The sequence below is a fragment of the Camelus dromedarius genome, chromosome 14 (genome assembly GCF_036321535.1).
Source record: "Camelus dromedarius isolate mCamDro1 chromosome 14, mCamDro1.pat, whole genome shotgun sequence".
Lineage (NCBI taxonomy): Eukaryota > Metazoa > Chordata > Mammalia > Artiodactyla > Camelidae > Camelus > Camelus dromedarius.
The window spans coordinates 53,079,043-53,098,828 of record NC_087449.1 but is presented as its reverse complement, the minus strand read 5'-3'; the positions used below and the strand labels follow the sequence as shown (position 1 = coordinate 53,098,828).

Below are 19,786 nucleotides of genomic sequence, written 5' to 3'. Positions count from 1 at the left end.
CCTCCCCGCCGCGTGCGCCCCTCGCCTGCGGGCTTTGCAGCTAATCCGCAGCCTGGGCCGTGCTGGGGCCGCCAAGGGGTTGTTCCAGTGCCGCTGCCGCTGCCGTCCCCACTACTCCCGCCGCTACGCCCCGCGCCGGTCGGCTTTATCCAGTCCCTGCTACCCCGTGTGAAGCGGCGCGTCGTGTGCAAAAGCCCGCAAGGTAGGGGGAGGGCGTAGCTGGCTGCAAAGGGCCCCGGCGCTGCCCGCCAGCACCCTGTCCCTTGCGCCCCTGGGGAGCCCACCTGGCCTGCAACGGAAAACCTAACCGCTTCTGCCCAGCGCTGCTGCTCCGTGTTTCTGAGTTAGGTCTGGGCTGCGCCTACCTTCCCCCGCTCGGGGCTGGCGGCATCCCACAGAGTTCTTAGACTTTGATTTGTAGAAATCTACTTTGGGTCCCCTGAGAGCAGGAATGTGGTTCCTAGATTCTGAATAAGGGCTCCTGCGGCTGGGGTTGTGTGTTCCTCTCAGGAAACCCCTGGTCTATTTCCAGTCTTAGAGTGCAGAGGTTCCCTGTGTTCTTCCGCTCAGGCTAGAAGGCTCCTGAGGGGAGGGGTATGCCTGCCCTCAAGCTGGGGCAGTCGCCTTCCTTAGGGCTGTTTGGGACTGACTGACCCATCCTCGCCACTGAAGCAGCGCCAGTTCCTCCCCTCTTGTGCTTTCTGATTAGAATTTGGGGTGGCCGGTTTTATCTCCAGCCCTACGTGAAGCAGTGGCCCGCTTCAGCTACAGTCACCATCTGGGCAGAGCTGACACCATCACCCCCCCACCTCCTTTGTCCACTGCCCGCAGCAGTTCACAAGAACCCCAATAAGGTGCCGTGAATGGTGTTCCGCCGGGAGAAGCTGGCAAATCCTTGCTGGCTTGGTGCAGCACCCACTTGAAGCTTAATCCGCTCTCGTCGGTTGGGGGCCGGTGGGCAGGGGCCTGTGGCCCCAATACTGGCCTCTGATAGGTCCCCTCTGTATAGAAAAAACTTTGGACTGGGGACCTCCCTGGTCAGTCATTCTGTCAGCTAGGGAGCTGGGGACCGTGGCATGGGTATGGCCCTTCACAGAGACAAGAGCCTAGGGTGCAAGTCTCTTGCCCACACAAGGAGGGGCTCCTTCAATCTCTTTCTGGTAGGAGTCTTCTTGTTAGGAGACAAGGTGTAGCAAGTGAGGGTGGCAGCAGCATTCCTGCCTAGATGGGGTCCCCACTGAATGCCTTTCCACCTCCTCTGGACTCTGAGCATGGACAAGCTTTACTGCAGGCTTCCTGGGTTTCCTGTATAGTCTAAGAACCAACAGGCTCAGCATTACCTGGAAAGGGTGTTAAAATGCTGATTCCAGGTTCCTGGATCAGACCAACTAAATCAGAATCTTTGTGTATAAAGCCTGGGAATCTGCATATTTATAAATTCCTAGGGGATTTTCTGCTCGGTAAGGTTTGAGGACCTGTGCATAAGCTCTTGAGATATATCTTCCCCACTAGATAATAAGCTTTTTGAGAGCTGGGATGTATTTTGTACTACTATATTGTAGATAACTCTGAGCACCTACTAGGCACTTAGTTAAATACCTGTGAATTGGATTGAAATAAAGAAGCAAGGCGGCGGAGGGTGGGAAGGGATAGACTAGGATTTCAAAATGGTAGAATAGATAAACAAGATTATACTGTATAGCACAGGGAAATATATACAAGATCTTATGGTAGCTCAGAGAAAAAAAATGTGACAATGAATATATATATGTTCATGTATAACTGAAAAATTGTGCTCTACACTGGAATTTGACACAACATTGTAAAATGATTATAAATCAATTTTAAAAAGGTTAAAAAAAGAAATAAAGAAGTAGACAAACATAGGACTGATCACTTAATCAGATGAGAGTGAGATAGGTACAGTTTACAAGTTTCTTGCTGGGCTGTCTCATTTGGGTTGTAGTTTCAAACTGCTCTATACTCAGATAACTTATTTGAGGGCAAAATGTTTATGTTTTTAAGAAGTGTGTTTTTTATGTCCCTCTTGTTCGTTTTAATGCAAAACACATTGCAGATTCTCAATATATGCAGATTTACAAATTGGATCCAGATACATATGTTCATTTTATTGAACAATTTTATACCAGATTTCCTTTAAACTAATACTTTCCCAGGTTGCATTTTAATTAATTTGCAAGAGTTTGACTTAGTCAAGTTAGTCAAGACTTCCATATACCGAAAAACTGGCAGCTACACTTGTATTCTATACCTGGCTCCTTCAGTGATCCTCAGGAGGTCCTATGCAAATGACCTAGCAATTCTTGGACCTTAACATCACCTGAGGAATTTTATTCTAAAAATGTAGATTTCCCTATATAGAAAAAAATGTTACCTACTATTCCAGTTCTACAAGGATCAAGCCTTTAGATATTGCGGTCGCCCACCGACAGTGTACCCTGAGGGGAATTCAGGCTGGAGAAAAACAGGAAGTATTCTGTGCTTTGGCCCCTAATATACTGTGTATACTGGCCCCTAGGTAGTTAGGATACACATGTAATGAAATTTATCAGTGATCCCAGATTCTTGCATCTTCCCGTGCATAGAAAAGCACTCAAATCATTAACTTGAGATGTTTGTTCTTTGGGATTAGCAGACTACATGTTTTTCCCAGCAAAAAAAGTTCATATATATCCTGGCTTCTCCCTCACCTCTTTGGATGGAGCAGTTTCTCAGAGCCATCTGAGAGGCTGTCTTCCCAGCTATAGCCTTCAGTAAGGCTATAGTCCCTGACTAAAATTTAACTCACAAATTTCACGTTGTGCATTTTATTTCTGTCAACACCTACGTTCCACAATAAAGTCTGATTCTGTAGGTCTGGGGAGGGGGTCTAGGAATACATACTTTTTAAACTTCTGTGTTTAATGGTATTATGAAATTTTTGTTCATTTTTTATGGTATGATGGTTATGATTTTGAAAAGAACCGCCATCTAAAGTATGGAAGGATAAAAGGACATGCTATCTGAGATTTGCTTTCAAATAATCCCAGCAGGAGGGAAGGGGTAATGAGAGAGAAGAAACAAGTGTGTCAATGACTGTTGAAACTGAGTGATGAGTCTGCAGGGTATGTTATACTATTCCCTCTACTTTTACATATGTTTAAAATTTTCCAGAATTGAAGGTTTGAGGAAAAATAAACCTCTGGTGATTCTAATGCAGCAGCCTATAGGACTATACTTAATATTCATGGAATAATTCCTTTGAAGCTGGTTTCCTTACAGCACGATCTTAAAGGAAACTTGTTGATCAAGAACCCTTCATACCACCCTTAAGTGTTTTGTCCTCAAATTCCTTTAGTCTTCTATAGGAGGATACTTTAGAACTATAAAGGAAAAACAAATGTGCGATCATCAAAAAAGGCAGGATAGTGACCACGTCCAAGCAGAAGAGGGGCATGCAAAGGACTTCTAGGGGCTGATAATGTTCTTTTTCTTGACATGCTCAGTAGCAACACAGGATTTCACTATACAGTCACTTATTAAACTCTACAACTAGTTTTGTACACTTGTGTGTTTGTAATATGTTACATAATTTTTAAATTTTTTTGATGCTTCAAAACTTATGAAAGGACTAGAAATGAAAGCAAAATCAGATTCCCTGAAATTCAAAGTTAAATACTGAGTTAGCCATGGAAAAACTCCCAGAAGTGAAAATGGGCAGAGGTGTTAGGATTTAAGGCACTTTCGTAAAGTGAGTTCCACACAACTCTAATCCTGGAGGATGTCACATGAATGAGTAAGCTGGGAAATGCTAGGTTAAATATTCAGTCCACCCCCAAAATATTAAGAACCTTAAAAATCAGGCATTACTCCAAACACCATGAACTTGGTGGAACGGTGATCTGTCTAAAGTTAAAACAGTTTCCTTTATGGCAGGACTGCTCAGAGCTCTTGAGTTGCTGCTGTGTTCTGAATGTCGAAAAGGTGGGACAGACTCTGCACTGTTCCTCAAGTCTGAGGGGTCTTAGACCCAGTTACCGCGCTGCCCCAGTGCACTCAGCTGCACCTCTCTCCCAGCTCCTTGGCCCTTTGTTCTTTGAGAGACTGGATGCTACTCCAGCCGTGGTCATCACCTCTTCTCCTGGCACTGGGTGGCTGTCTGGCCTTCCCTGGAGTAAATCTGGGCTCCAGTAGAGCCCGCATTGTGACCACTGCAGCAGCTCCAGCACCCCTGCCATGGTGTAAGCCCTGACAGGTTTTTTTTTTTCTCTTTTGTAATATAAGTGCCAGACTTAAGCTTTGATTATCATCCATTTCAAAAGAGACACCCACTTCAAGAAGGCCTCCTCTAATAAACACCTTGCCAGCCACACTGCTAGATGAAGAGCCAGGCCGCCTCCGCTGCAGCTCCTTTGTTTTAGAGATGTCAGTTGATTTTACTAACTGACCATTTGAGCCGCCTGCTTTTTTTCTCTTTCACACTTTAAATTCCCGCTCTAATGTTTTAAATTCACCAATAAAGAGTGAGCTTTCCAAACTCCAGGTCCCTACCCTTCACCCTAATAAAAGCAGAAACTCAGACCTTTGCTCTCTCTCCCTCCCTACCTGCGACCTCACTGCATGGCCCTGGAGATGCTGTGTAATTTCCAGAGCTTGTAAGTAATTAACCTTTTTTTTTTTTTTTTCAAAGTTTCCTGATGGTTATTGCTGAAGGATGTCTGGAAATCATAATAAGAATGACAAGGGCTGGTCTAATCATACCACTGGTTATTGATAAGCTGAGGCCGGCACAAAACACCCAACCCCGCTGGACCGCAGAGGCTCAGCTCCTCCCACCACCTGCAGAGTCAGCTGACAGGTGCCTTCTTGCCTCCCCCGCAGCTGCTCAAGGACTAAGAGATACAACCTGGAAGAGTGAGGGCCTTGATGCCCCCGGAGGCAAACGCTAATCCTGAGAGACAGGAGGTGAAAGGAACTAGCAGACAAGTCTCTCCCTTCCTCCCTCTGATGAATGGCTTGAGACTGGCTTATTCTTTGTGACCTGCTCGAAGCATCTCACAAGGCTGATCAAGCAGCTGGGTCTCTTGGTGAAGCTGTGGCCAGCTTGCTAGTTCGATATTTTATATTTGCTTCCCTCCTTTGCTGCCTTGCTTCCACTTCCCTTCACGCTGGCTGCCCTGAGAATGTACCTGAACTAAAGCATTTACCCTTTGTCTCAGGCTCTCTTTTCTAAAGAACCAGAGACCAAGGCATTAAACCTGTTTCTGCAGGGTCTTCTGAGGGCCAGATTTCCGTGGAGCTCTCATTGGGAAATGCCGGCTTAAAGGACAACTTCTTTGGTGGAATAGAAACCTAGTCTTGTCATCACTGTCAGCTTCCTGCCACACACTTCCTACCAGGCCTTCTGTCGGTCCACCCTGAACTCTCTGGGAAAAAAACGTTGAATTGAAACCCCAGCCTGTTTGGTAATAACTGGAAGAAAGCGCTGTGCATTTATTAAAACAACATATAACACAAACTTGGTTACCATCCCTTATGTCAGAGAAAGGCATTGAATACAGTACATTATCCCTTCCTAGGCCTGTGAGTGCTACCCAGCCCTCCCACCCAGGAAAGGAAGTGGGCAGCTGTATCAACCTGGCTTCCTTCCCTTCTTTATAACAATCGCCAGTCACACAATGACCAGGCGTTATCATACAAAAGTTCCTTTACAAAAAGCACCAAATTGGCATACATATACAAGTATATACAAAAATCACATTTAAAAAACGTACAAAATATTCCATTTTGCACCAACGTAGAAAAGTATCCAGTGTGGTTGTTTCAAGCACGTTTCCAATTCTGGTTCACAACGCTGGACACAGCGGTGAGGTCCTACTCCTAGTTCCTGCTCTCTGAGCAGAGAAGACACACTTCCCCAAAGCCCCTCCAGGGGCCCCGATCCCTCCCACCCTGGGCCTGTCCCCAAGGCAGTTGAGCCCATCCCCACCCTCCCCAGTCTCTCTGCAGCTGGATGGTCTCTCCTTCATCCAGCTCCTTATTGGTGCCCTGAGAGAAGACAAAGAAACCCCAGGTGAGACAGGGACTCAGGGTGATCCAGGGCTTACCAAGCTGCAGTGACAAAATTATCAAACTCCATTTCCTGCCTGGCCTCTTCCTTTTAAAATCAAAATCAAATAGAATTTAGCAGCCTAAACGCTATGGATTGCACATCCAATACAAAAATTTTCAGAAGGCTACTTTATATTTTTTTAGCTGGATTGAAATTTAGTTCCAACAGTAACTCAGCTTGAAAATAATAATATTAGCGAACACACTAATTAGCAATGATTATCTAATTTACTCTCCATCTAATCCATTGAGGCTAGTACTATTATGCCCCCTGAGCACAGATGAGTAGCTCCAGACTCAGAAAAGTTGTGAACTGACCAAGATCACACCGCCAGTCCATGGGAAAACTGCAACTCAGAACCCAGGCCCTTAACTATATTCTGCCACTTTGGCAAACTCAGATGCCTACAGAGTCCTGCAGATGACATGAATGGGTCCATCAGGCAGGCAGCTAGTGGGGCTGGGCAAACTGGGAAGTGCATGTCCCATCCAAAGCAGGCAGCGCCAGCTCTCTGGGACTAGGGAGAAGTGCAAGTCCAGCATCATTAGCTCTTTCCCAAATTTTCACAAGGTGAAAATCCAGATTCTTAGCTGAAATCTTTAAAAACAAAACCAAAACCTCTTTTAAAACAATCTTCTAATTTAAAAATTTTCAAAACTTGGGCCAAGCCTGCCTCTTGGGTCCTCTTTTACCTGTTATGCTGTATCACTTTCTGTTTAGGAAGGTCATTTAGATGTAAAATGGGAGCTTTTTATTATGAATAGTTGGGGGGAGGGGTTCTCTTCTTTAAGAGCAAAAGGAACAGGACTTTATCCTTAATAGGTTTAAAACCCCTTCTGGGAACAGGAACTGTCACCCCACTGTCAAGCACAGCCCTCTGCATTCAGTAGGAATCTCACGTTATCACTGAATGAATGAATGAATGAAAGGAAGTAGACAGATTTCTTACCTTCTTCCTTCCTCTCTGTGGACTCCTCCTCTTCCTGATCTTCTTCTTCAAGGAATTCTTCCTCTTCCTCATCTATGTGTGACAAAGAACTGGGTTAGGTTGGGGCTGGAGTCTCAGAGGAGCTGCTCAGAGGGGATCCAGGCTGGAGACAACACTCATCCCATGCCCAGTCGGGATCAAATGGCCCAGGAGGTGATGGGCTTGCCAAACCCAAGCTGCGCAGAGGCCAACTTCCTCCTTCCCCTGCCCTCCTCCTTCCTTCCCACACCCCTCCAAGGGAGAGAGGCTCAAGACCTCCTTTGTTCCCGTAGCTGCAGCAGCAGCACTTGATCTGCCTGTGACCAGGGGGAACTTTGGGAAATCAGGATTTGTACCTTTGCACATTTCTCAGTTAGGTCAGCATTACCTGGGGGAAATGGGACAAAAACACCTGGATTCTCAGGAATCAGAGTCCTTATCCTGAAGGAATCTGCTCAGCCTTTGAAATCTGCCTGTCTAGTGTTCCCTGTCCAGTTTCCTCATTCCTTAGCCTACAAAGACATGGATATGGAGTGGGGAGCACTTTTGGGGCCATCGGCTCCTTAGTTGTCTGAAGTTGAGCCCCAGACAGTGACTGTGCCGCAACCTGTGTCCCCGCTGTCCCATCCCCGGATATCACCTTCAAGCTCTGCTAAAAGGGAACACGCCCCCCACCAAGCCACTTCCTTAATCCTTTGGGGGCCCTGAAGGGGTGACCACAGAGTCAGAGCACTTGTCAGGAGGATCTAGGGAGAAGCTTGAAAGAATTAATGCCTCCAAACTGACAGCCAAAATTCCAGCCCTGTAGCTGGAACTGGGCATAACCCAGGGAATTTTCCTGTGGGGGTTTAATCATTATCACAATTAACTACTCAAAGCAGCATTTGCTGAGGACTTACTATGTGCCACATGCTTACTTGTGCTAAGTGCCTTACACACATTGCCTCATATAATCCCCACAAGGGCCTTGTGAGCCAGATGGCCCTTGGTGGAATCCACACAGGTTATTTACTGCCTGTGTGGCCTCTGGCAAGTCACTCACCCTCCCTTGGCTTTATTGCCTCAACAACAAAATGGAGATGACAACAGAAACTACCTCTTAAAGTTGTATTAAACAACAGAACTTATGTCAAGAGCTCAGTGCCCAGGACATAGAAAGTACTCAATAAACGGTAGCTGTGGGTACTCTCCCCATTTACCTATGAGGACACTGACGCTCAGGGAGAAAATTGAAGGTACTGCTGATATCACAGTGTCAGACTGTTCACACAGTATTATTCACTCTTGAATGTCTTAACTTAGGGAGGGCGACAGGGGAGCAGACGACCTACAGAAATGGACATACCCAAGTCCGTAGGTATCCCAGCTTTGGGATGCATTTTGTCCTTACCCAACAAAGGGGTATATTTGAGCTTCTGAGAATAGATTTAACACCCCAAAGTCTGAGAGCTTGTAGGAGAGCCAACACAAGAGGTGCCAAGAAGATTTTCTCTTTCTCACTCCAGCCCATTCACAGCTCTTCCCTGTTCCTGCACAACCCCCACCCCTCTTTCTCTCAGCCCATCACTGGAGCATCACCTCTCAGACAATGCAACATTCAGCAGAACTGGATCCACCCTCTCTTTGTTGTTAACTAGCTACCTTTCAACTGTGTAACTTTGAGCAAACTATCAACATCTTTGTTCTCCATCTGGTTTCCTCATTTTCCCTCATTATTTTTCCTTTATTATTGTTATTTTATGTGGTTACAATTGTTATAGGCACTCTATGGAAGAGTAATCATAAACAGAAACGAGGATAGAATACAAATGAAGGTACCTGCGTATCTGTGAGGTCAGCAGTTAAGAAACTGAAGCTAAGACTAGCTTTAGGCAATAACTAGTATATGTCTAGCACCTTACAACCACCTCTATATCAATAGCTCATCATTCGGTGGTCTTTATCAGTAGACCCATTTTTAATTTAGTTTTAAATTTAGAAAATGAAGCTCAGGAAGCTGGAGGGGCCGCCAAAGTTCACACAGTTAAGAAGTGGTAGAACCAGGTTTGAATTGAGGTCTGCCTGACTCCAGTGTCTCTGTCTACTGCCCTGCGTTTCTTCCTGTAGTGGATCCATTCCTAATTTATTGAGTAACAATCATGTACAAGGCACTGTGCTGGGCTCTGGACTCATCCAGAAGTTGGCTCTATGAGTTTGATATCTGGGTGTCTTTGCTAGTGCATCTGCCTCCACGCGGGGCCAGCGGGAGGAAAGTTGATTTCCAGGGGGAGTAGACAAGTGGCACCACCCCCTCCTTACCTGTCCCAAAGTCAATGGCCCTCAGGGTATCTCCTATATGCTCTAAGTCCAAAGTAAAGTAGTCCATGTTTTCAAAGCCCTGCTCTATCTTCCCCAGCTGGCAACCCTTGGAAGCTTCCACAATGCTGTGGTGGAGACAGAAAAACAGAGAGGGGAGAGCACAGTGAGATCTCCGGCCTCAGAGAAGGAAGCGGATGTTTTAGCTCCAACTTACACCAGAGCACGTGCTTGTGCCCACACCCAGGACTTGCACCCAGAGGCTCCCCCCAGAGGGTAGGGTATTTCTAGTCACAAGCACAATGGATGGTCTAAGAAAGCAGGGATGCAGATGCCAGGAAAGCTAGCCTGGGGTGAGATTGTCCCAGCAAAGCTAGTGCAAAGAAGGAAGCCCTCCGGACAGAAATCAAAGGCCTGGAGGGAGTTAGGGCCTTGGATCCTAGCACTGGAGGGACACTGACCTTCTGATGAGTTGCTTGGCACTCTGTAGGGGGAGAGAAAGAGCAAAGGGTTAGGATTGCATAGGGGCTAGCCCCAGGAAATCAGCAAAACCAGTGACTGGAACCTGCTGATGGGCACTTGGTGCCACTCCCTAGCCCAGTTGTGACCTGCTCCCCAGCTTGAGCCGAACGGAACTTGGATCTTTTTCCTTTGTCCATGTTCTGCACAGGTCTTGGTCATCATTCTAGGACCCTCCCATTGTCCTGGCAGGAAGCTTGGATTCTTGGCAGTCTAAACACTTTTAAACCCTGAGATCTCCAAGATGAGAATCATATTCTAATCATCTTTTTATACCCAATGTATAGCACAAATTCTGGCCCACAGTACACGCTTAGGAAATTTTTATTGAATGAACTCCTCCTTCACAAAACCTTATAGCTGATCCTTTTCTGTTTCTCCCACGGAGCTCTTCTAGGGCAGGGCTGTGTCTCCTTCATCTGTGTTTCCACCTCAGTGGCTGGCCTACAATAGGTGCTCAATTAATAGTCTCTACATGAACACTGTAATTTGCAGCTTGCAAAGTCATCTCACACCCTTATTTGATCCTCATGAAATCAGCTAAGAGAAAAGAAGGTAGGAACTATTTCATGCTCGTTGTACAGATGTGGAAGTGGGGCTCAGAAAGAGCTTTAAATGACTTGCCCAAGGGCACAGTCATTGGTGATCAGTGGTGGAGCATGACTTGAACCTTAGAGAGCTACAGAGTTGAAGTGCCCACACCCTCCCAGTCCTGCTCACCAAGAGGAAGATGGCCCCCCCAGGCTCGTCCAGGGACTGGATGGCTGTTTCCACCAGCTTGGTGGACTTGTCCAGTTGCTCCCGGTACTGCTGGATGAGGGCCTCGATGAAGCTGAGCTTCTCCTCCTGCTCCCGCGTGATCCGCTGCAGCAGCTCACTCTTCTTCTCATCCAGGATGGCATACAGCACATCAAACTTCTGGCTCAGCTCTTCCTTCACCTGGTGACTGTTCTCCTGGGGGCAGAAATCTCAGAGTCACATCCTGTGGGTATGCCTTCCTATCCCCAGTACTTCCTTCCTGGGATGGGTGTGCTAGGAATAAAGAGCCTAAGCCTGGAAGAGATCTTACTACACCCCCACTTTACAGAACATGAAATAAAAGACTTGGCAAGAAGAAAGCATTTGCTTTATTCTCCTAGCCACTGAGTGCACCAGTAACATTTGGGGGCTGGTGTCATGGAGAAAGCTACCGCCTTCCTCAAAAGTAGAGACTTGAGGTCAGATGGGATGATGTATCTGGGCCTCCTGTGGGCCCCCAAGTTATACTCTTCACTCCATTTTAGGACCAAGACTGGATTTACGAAGCTCTGCATGATTTGGTCATCACAGAGGTGGAGAAGTAGCTCCTCCCCTAGTGGCCTCCTCATTGAGGTTCTCTTCTCTCCAACACTGATGTTACATCTTAGTTTCCTTAACTGTAAAATGGGTATAATAACAGCATCTCATCCTACTTGAGGCTCTAGTATCCTCTGTCAGACTGGGGGCCCCTCATGGGTAATAACAATACCCTCCTCCTTCCTTTGAGCTTATCCTTCACATGTCTCTTTGTTCACCAGAAATCCTTCCCCCATCTCATCTCCAGGCCCCCATCCCAAGGGGAGATGGGAATATCATGGATGCTTCTGCAGGAATAGTAAGTAAAGTTGCCTCCACAGGCAGCAAAGGGAGGCCTTGGACCCCCAAGCAGAGCTATTCTTCCCTCACCTTGGTCATCCGACAGGAGTCCTCCAGCTGAGTGATGATGGTCTGCACACGGTCATTCCCCGCCACCAGCATGGAGATACAGTTACTCAGCTCAGTCTAGATGGGAGGAAAGGGTGGGGATCACGAGAGAGACAAAAGTAGTCTCAGGGCCTGCCCCTGCGGGAGTGGCAGCAAAATGGCCCCCTCACTCCCCTCTCGGCTAGAAAGAACCTCTTTCTGGGGTGCAGCTCAGTTCCAGAGCAGAGAATGTCAGAGAGATACTGTATCATTATTTTACAAAGGAGGTCCAGAGGGGAAATTAGCTGCACAAGGTACACAGTCATGTGCTGGCAGAGGAGAGGCCTGTTTCTAGGAATGAAGGGATCCAGAAAAGAAACAGATTGGAGAATTCTAGAAGAGAGAGATCAAGAGAAGAGTGGGAGGTGGGGAGGAAAGAGTACAGAAAGGGGGCCCACAACTTACTGCATGTACAGGATGGTGGGGGCTCCCACAGGCCTAGAGGCCCCAGGAAAGGGCTCTCAGCTACCTCCTGCTGCAGGAGGATTTGGAGAGATGTGACCAGCATGGGAAGAGGTGTCTGGGGCCTAGAGCACATTGGGTTGTGGAAGGCATGGCCTGAGAGGGCCCCGGTGGCCTGGCCCTGGGATCTGGTCTCTCCCTTGTGGCCACACCCAGGTGCTCTCAAGTAGCTCTAAGTATAACCCATGAGCTCAGCCACCTCCCCCAGGAAGGCAAGGGCTGCTGTCCCTGTGGCCTGGGAAGTCCCTCCAGGGGGACTATTCCTAAAAGGTCGGCTCAGCAGATATACAGGGATCAAATCCGCGTCCTGAATCATCTGTGCCCAGCAGATTCAGGTTAGGGGTGGAAGTGGCTCAGGCCAGTACCTTTTGACCCTGGAAGACACTCTGCAGTGGGGCTACCTCGCAGGCCTTGTGGGCCCCAAACACCTTGCACATGGAACACGTGGGCATTTCACATGTGAGGCAGTAGATGTTGATTTTCTCATCTTCGTGCTCCTTGCACATGGGGTGGTTGCCCTTCTGCAGGGGCCGACTGAAGTGGAGAAGAGTCACAAGTCACTGGGTTGTGGCCTCCAGTCCCTACCTCCTCCCTCAGCCCCAGAGCTATGACCTGAGCTCTCAGTGGTTGGCTGTTCCCAATCCTTTCATTCTCTGGGGACCCAGGACCAAGGACGCTAATGACACCTAGGCTAGGACTCCAAGTCCAGGATGGATCCCAATGCAGACAGGGGAAGGGTTGTAGAATCACAGAGTCACTTTGAGACATTTTTGAGAAGAGGAAACTGGGTCCCAGAAAGGTGAATTGGCTCACCCAAGGTCGCCCAGCAAGTCAGAGCAGGGGAGGCTAGAGTTTATTTGCTCTAATTATAGTCCCCATAGCTCTTGGTTACAGCAAGCTGGGCTCTGAGCAAAGCAATTTTTACTCATGGCCTCATTGATTTCTATATTTAATCCACCAGACTGTAATCTCCATCAAAGCAGGGAAACTTGCCTATTCTCTTCACTCTTGAATCTGCAGTGTACAGTGTCTGGCATGGAGGAGGTGGTAATTAAATACAGGTAGAAAGAATAAATCAGTAAGCATGCCATGAGGGTGCCCTGAGGCTCTGGGAAGGCGGCAGTATGTGTGCCCCAAGTCACACAACTAGAACTCAGGCAGCCCAGGACTGTCCAACAGCTCAGCTTGACCAGAAGCTCTTTCCAGGGTCCAGAATCTCTTCTTTCTCTTTCTTCCCAAACACACACTCTTTGGCTTTCTCCCTTTGTCTCTCTCTGTTTGGGGCCTCACCTGCGCTTCTCTCAGGCCATCAGTCACTTCCTACCTGAGATTCAACCAACAGCATGTCTACACCACATCTGATTTCCCAGCTCCTAACACAGCAGACATCTCATAAATGATGACTGTTCCCTATCAGTGTCAGTGTCTCACCTCTGAACAGCCTTGCATGACTGGTCACACCCTGGGCATTACTGTCCCCTCAATGTCTTCAGTAAGCCCCTTTCCAGACTTCTGTTTTTGTATCTTTTAACCCAGCCCCCACCCCTATGCTGGCAGGGCTTCCTTTGCCCCTGTCTCTATCCCCTGGGAAGGGAGCTCTGGGACGGCAGTAGGTGCAGAGGTGAGATCCTGAGGGTCTGGTGCCTGTGTCCTCTGACATCCTAGATGCCCATCCTACCAATCCCGAGCATCAGCATCTGGTTCAAATCCAGATTGTTCTGCTCTTGTGACCTTGGACAAGTGACCTCATCTCTCTGGGCCTTGGTTTCTTCCCAGGGATCATGGTAGGAGTTGTCTGTGATGAATGTGTAGTGCCTGGCACAGAGCAGACTCTCAGTAGCTATACTGTCATTCAACTATGGAGAAAGTCTTGAAGGGTTCAAACACAGCGTGCTCTTCCTAGGTCGACATTGGGTGGGCTAACATTTTGGTGCAATATTGATTTTATTACTATTATCTCGATCAACAATTATATTTGCATTTTTGTTGCACTGAACTCTAGCAACATGAGAGGTAGTAGCAGTTAAGAATGTTCACCGTGGAGTAAGTCAGACAGGCTCCCTCTCAGCTTCACCACTGCCAGCTGAGTGGCCTCGGACAAACCTCTGATCCTCTCTGAGCCTCCATTTCCTCACCAGAAAATGAGGGTAAGAATGCCTTACAGGATTATTGTGAGAATTAATCAGGATAATGCATGGACAATATTTGTGCAGTGCTTGAACACAGTAGGTGCTAATAAATATTTGATATTTTTAACATTTCTGATCAAAATCCTATTTGATAGTCACAATAAGAAATCTCACTGTCCCTTTCTGCAGACAGGGGAAATGGAGGCCCAAAGACTTACCCAAGATCCTAAAATGCACTAGTAACAGAGTCTGAGTAAAGCTTTCTCAAACTACGACTGTTCTGTCACCTTTTGGGTGACACCTACTGCCTGTAGGCAGGCACTTGGTGATGGTTTAGAAGCCAAAGGGCTATGAGGTCAGCAGCCTGGAAGTCTTGTCAGGGTGTCCTAATTTGTAAAGGTCTCCCTGGAAGCTGTGTCTCTCCCCAGTTTGAAGCCCAACGCTGCACGACCTCCACCACTCATAAATTCTGCCTGAGCATGAGTTGCTGTTCCACAAACAGGCAGACTTGGAGCTGGAGGGGCTATGTCAAGTCCCAGCAATTCTGCTTCTCATCTGGGAAACCTTAGGTAATTGACTTCACCTCTTTGAGCCTTAGCTTCCTGGTCCATGAAATAGGGATACTGAGAGATATGCTCATCCATAGGATTGTTGTGAAACAGCAGCAGGAAGCGTTCCCAGTGCCTGTGCTGTTGTTGTTGCTGTAGAGAAACTGGCTGTGTTCTCACTGGGCGCTCTCTCTGCCTATCAGGGCCACCTAGCTGGACCCAGTGCCTTTCCCTCCCTCTCACATCTCATCTTTCCCCCGGTTCTGTCTCAGTATCTCCCAGGAGGGCAACCTAATGTCTCAGTCTCCTTCCACGCACTGTGTGACACCGAGAGCCAGGGTTAGGGGATAAAGATGAGCCTCTGTTCCTGCCTGAGGAAGAGGGAGACGGTTCCTGGACTGACGAGTGTAGCTCTTCCAGCTGGGGGACTGGATCCCCAGCAGATGAAGGAAGACAGAACACTGGAGAGCTGGGCTCAAAGGATGAGCTGGGGAGAGAGGATGGGCTCCTGGCCTCTGGGCAAACTGACCTGGAGCACTCCTGCTTGTAGATGTCAATAATGTTCTCCACCAGCAGATTCCTCTGCAGGCCATAGACTCCGTGACGGTCCATGATCACTTCATGGCGGCAAGAGGGGCAACGGAAACGGCCTCCGGACATGGACACTGAGCCAACTCGGTTGGTCCAGTAAGGATTGGCAGCCTGCGGGTGGCAAAGGCAAAGGTGAGGCCTGGGCTCCCTCCTCAGCCCTTCCTTTTTTGATTTCTGATTATCCTTCCCCCTGCTCACTGCAAGCATTCCCATCAAACCCTGGGACCTGAAGCTCCCCAACTTGAGATGAGAGCCAGCCCACTCACACAGGGAGCACCTGAGAAGCAACTAAGCAATCAACATGTTTTGGGGGGTAGGATATAGCTCAATGGTAGAGTACTTGCTTAGCAGGCACAAGGTCCTGGGTTCAATCCCCAGCACCTCCTCTAAAAATAAATAAATAGTAGTAACTTATGGTTAAAAAGAATATGAAAACAAATATACATATGTTCCTATATGACTGAAGTATTGAGCTGTACACCAGAAATTGACACAACATTATAAACTGACTATACTTCAATAAAAATATTTTAATAAATAATAAACAAATAAATAACCTAATTCCCCCCACCCAAGAACAAAACCAAAAAACTAAAACAATCAACAGGTTTGGGTGTCAGCAGACCTAGGTTTGAGTCACAGTAACTCTGTGGGTGAGCAACCTTCTCTCTCCAAGCCTCCATTTGCCCATTCACGATATGGGCATATAATTAGAGCCAGCTCCTAGGGCTGCTACTTTAAAGATAAAATAGTGAGAGAACATTTTGTAAAGTGCTTCTGGGGAACTTTGAGGACTGCCTCCCAGCCAGGATGACACCCACTCCCATGCTTTTCTTCAGGAGATGGAGCCCTCCTGCCCCATATTATAGGGAACAGCTTCAAAAGGGAAGGTGCCTCTACTTCCCGGTGCCTCTCGGCCACCCTCCTCCTAAATCTCTGGGCCCCCTGCCACCTTGGAGCTGGCTCCAGGCCCCTGGGGTCTGGTTTCTCTCTCCTCTCCACTTATCGCTTGAGGCATTTGACTCCTGATTGGAGAGTCAACTTCAGTGCTCAGGGCTGGGGTGGGAGAGCTACAGACAGGGTGGGGAGGGGACATGTGCGTCATGGAGAAGGAATGGGGCAGCCAGAGTGACCTCCCCAGCCCCCTCAGCCCCTTCCAGAGGCCTCTGCACGGGTTCACCTCAGAGGGAAAAAAAACAGCCCCAGTTTAGAAGGGTCCCAGGCTGAAAGAAGTTTTCTTTTAATTTTCATCAGAGGAAAACTGAGTAGCTGCCTGGGGCCCCAGGACTAGGCCATGCCCAGCACTGACCTGGAAGATGTCATTGGCACACTTCCGGCAGAGGTTGTGCTGACATGGCAAGATGACCACCGGCTTGGTAAACATCTCCAGGCAGATGGGGCAGATCAGCTGCTTCTCCAGGTTCTCCATGGGGTTCCCATCCTGGATCAGGTTTGACTTATAATCCATATTGTTGGGAGGTGTGTGGACCCACCTGGCTGCCTCCGTCACCCACCTCACACTAAGCAGAACAAGGTCTTGCTTTTGTCACAAAATATCCTCCGGGAGCCTCTTACTGCCTTCTTCTGGTGCCGGAAATCTGTTCTTGTTCTGAGGCCCCTCTGATATTTATAGCTGGGCCACAGTCACATGAGCACGGTCACAGGAGGGGACCAGCTGAGCATTCCGGTGCCAAGCGGCTGGCGGGGCTTGAGTTTCCTCCAGGCCTGAAAGACCTCTCAAATCACATGTAGGGATGAGCAATCACTGTTCCCTTGGGACGGTGGTCGTAAACAAGAACAGCCTGTTCGTGGGCAGGCTTGGGGCAGGACTGGGTACCCAGAGTTTCCTTTAGAAATTATTCTCCTCCCACAGCAGGTTGGTAAGGAGAGAGAAGGCCACTGGGATTTGTGGGGTTAATAGCCAGTGCCCCCTCACTGACCTAAATCAGGTCCATCCCTTCCTCTGAGGCAGCTCCTGGGATGAGGCCCATCCCTGAGCACAGCATGTTGCTGGAGGCCTTGACACCCACCCTAGGTAGCCCATCCCTCCATCCTTTGGCCACTAATTCCATGTTAATGCTGAAAGGGCTTCCTTGGGACAGAGTCTGGTTTCCTTGTTTTATAGATTTTGACACTGAGGTCTAAGAAGGAAAGGACCTTATTTAAAGTCGTTTAGGAAGGAAGTAGGGGAGGAGGGTGTATCTCAGTGGCAGACTGAGTGCTTAGCATGCACGAGGTCCTCAGTTTGATCCCCACTACCTCTGTTAAAATAAACAAATAAAATAAGCCTGATTATCCTCCCTCAAAAAAATCTTTTTTAAAAAAAAGTAAGTGGCAAAGCCAGGAATCTTATTCATTCATCACATTTTTCTGAGTACTAATATACATCAAGCATCAAGGTGACAGATAAATGAGTAATCCTTTTCCTTGCCTGGAGATATTCACAGCCTAGGGAGGGAGACAGACAGAAATAACTATTATGTAGTGCCATGAAACCCTACCTAGCCACTTAAAAGTTATCCAGATGTTCCCCTCTGCTGTCTATGCAAATCTAAATTTTTCTCCATGTCTTTCTGGACCATCTTCCATGTTGGCAGGCAGAAGCCATTAGAGCAGCTCCAATGGCTGTCTTTAAGGTAGAATGTCATGCAAAGGGACACTGGTATAAGGTGCTGGGGTGAGAGTAGGAGCAGTGACATCAGGCTTCAGAGTGAGCCTCAGAGCCTGTAGAACCTATGGGAGGAATGTCTAGGATCTCACGAAACAGGGGTGGCAGGAGAGTAAGTTTGATCACCTCAGCCTGGAGAGGAGTGAATGATTGGACAAGACCTAGAGACCTGAGACAAGACCTAGTGAGTAGTGAGGACAGATGAGCCAACCTTGGGAAGGGGAAGGAATGGGAGGGAAAAGAAGAGGGGGAACCAGTCACAGAAAGGGGAAGACGCTTAGAGGACAAAGGGTGGGTAATTTCAAAGAGATAGTGGTCCTCCTAAAATGTCAATATGCTAGTTTTTGCTGAGCACTTACTATGTGCTGGGAACTCTGCTAAATACTTCATATGCATTAGTTCATTTCATCACCTCAACAGCCAACAACATAAGATCTATTGTATCCCCATTCCACAGATGAGGAAACTCAGGCTCAGAGAGGTAAAATAACTTTTATGAAGTCACACAGCTTACAAGAAGTAGACCTAGGACAAAACCCAGATATGTTTGACTCAGGAGCCCATGCTCTTCACTTCTGTGCTGAACTGTAAGTCAACACTGCCAGGCCATCCAGGGGCTGGAGGAGGGTAAGGGTTGAAAGGAAACCATTCCTTCTTCCTTGCTCAGTTTTGTTCAGGCCTCAGGCAGCACTGTTCTCCAGGAAAGAGGTCCTCTCCACTACCACAGGAGACAAAGGCTTCAGCCTAACATGGAATTTCATTCTCCTTTGCCTAAGTGACATAGTTATGGCCAAGGAGACCTAAGGGCTGGTGGGCATGGGCTAAAGATAAAGGATTTCCTCCCTGCTAAAAAGTAAAGTGCAAAGCTTCATTTTTGCCTTTGAATGAGGTTGTGAGAGGGTGAGGCTCTCTTACAACCAAGAAAGGACAAGTCTGAGGAAGAAATCAGCTCCCTGAGAATGGCAAAGAGGAACTATAGAAAGCACTGAGGGCACTGATCCCACCACTGTGCTGCCAGTTTACCCACCCCTGGAACTGCCCGCCTCTTTATCCAAGATGTGAGATAACAAATGTGATGACAGTGTAATTATTCTGTTACTTGCAGCAGAGAGCACTCTATATCCCTTCATGATTCTCAAATCTCTAATTCTAGTTCAGAACTCTTGCTCCCCTAAGCTGATGATTTGCTGGGATCTCTACTGGGATGTTCCAATAGCACCTCAAACTCATCATATCCCAAGCAAAATACACCATCTTCCCCACCCCAAGCTCCTCCTTCTGTTTTTCTTGTCTCCATGTCTTAGTGAACAGCACTCCCATCCAGCCATTTGCATAGACCATGGCTCCTCCTTCCTCCCATTGCCCTTCCAGTCAATCTCTGCATCAAGCATGTATCCGTCTTTACATCTCCCTTGTCATCTTACCATCTGTGAGTCTGACTCTCCCTCTGGACTTTGAAGACTTTGAGGGCAGAAACTGTCTCTATTCATTTCCATACCTCCAGTGCCTGGCTCACAGTAGGTGCAAAAGCAAATGTTTTTAAATAAGTGGACAAATGATTCAGTGAATTAAACATAGAAGCAGCAGGGTTACTGTCAGACTTGGGGGAGACTGAGGTACTTGAGCAAGTTTCTTTTTTTCTTTTTTTTTTTTTTTTTGGCTGAGATGATGCAGCCAGTGGAGATGGGGTATTGGGGTTGATGGAGTAACTTCTAAAGCCTTGGGGGTGGGGGT

At 47.7% G+C, this 19,786-nt stretch overlaps 1 protein-coding gene and 1 long non-coding RNA gene across 2 annotated transcripts; one reads left to right on the top strand and one right to left on the bottom strand.

Annotated features, from left to right (window-relative positions):
- The first annotated feature begins 147 nt into the window (after window positions 1–147).
- Window positions 148–5,518, top strand: LOC135322898 (uncharacterized). Its single transcript, XR_010383918.1, has 2 exons — window positions 148–202; window positions 4,691–5,518. It is a non-coding gene; the product is annotated as an uncharacterized LOC135322898 (long non-coding RNA).
- Window positions 5,481–16,974, bottom strand: TRIM63 (tripartite motif containing 63). The gene is made up of 9 exons (XM_010993721.3): window positions 16,694–16,974; window positions 15,323–15,495; window positions 12,482–12,650; window positions 11,598–11,693; window positions 10,614–10,847; window positions 9,836–9,858; window positions 9,378–9,502; window positions 7,062–7,133; window positions 5,481–6,048 (listed from the first exon to the last, which is right to left on the bottom strand). The coding sequence occupies exons 1-9, from the start codon at window positions 16,850–16,852 to the stop codon at window positions 6,038–6,040; spliced, it is 1,062 nt and encodes a 353-aa protein (XP_010992023.1). The 5' UTR covers window positions 16,853–16,974; the 3' UTR covers window positions 5,481–6,037.
- Window positions 16,975–19,786: the final 2,812 nt, after the last annotated feature.

Bases quoted from the DNA above. Each gene is read 5' to 3' on its own strand.
- TRIM63 (XM_010993721.3), bottom strand. From the start codon at position 16,852: ATGGATTATAAGTCAAACCTGATCCAGGATGGGAACCCCATGGAGAAC. The intron at 12,651-15,322 runs GTCAGTTTGCCC...TCTCCACTTCAG, and splicing joins TACAAGCAGGAGTGCTCCAG to TCGGCCCCTGCAGAAGGGCA. The intron at 11,694-12,481 runs GTACTGGCCTGA...CCTCCCATCTAG, and splicing joins GTGTCTTCCAGGGTCAAAAG to ACTGAGCTGAGTAACTGTAT.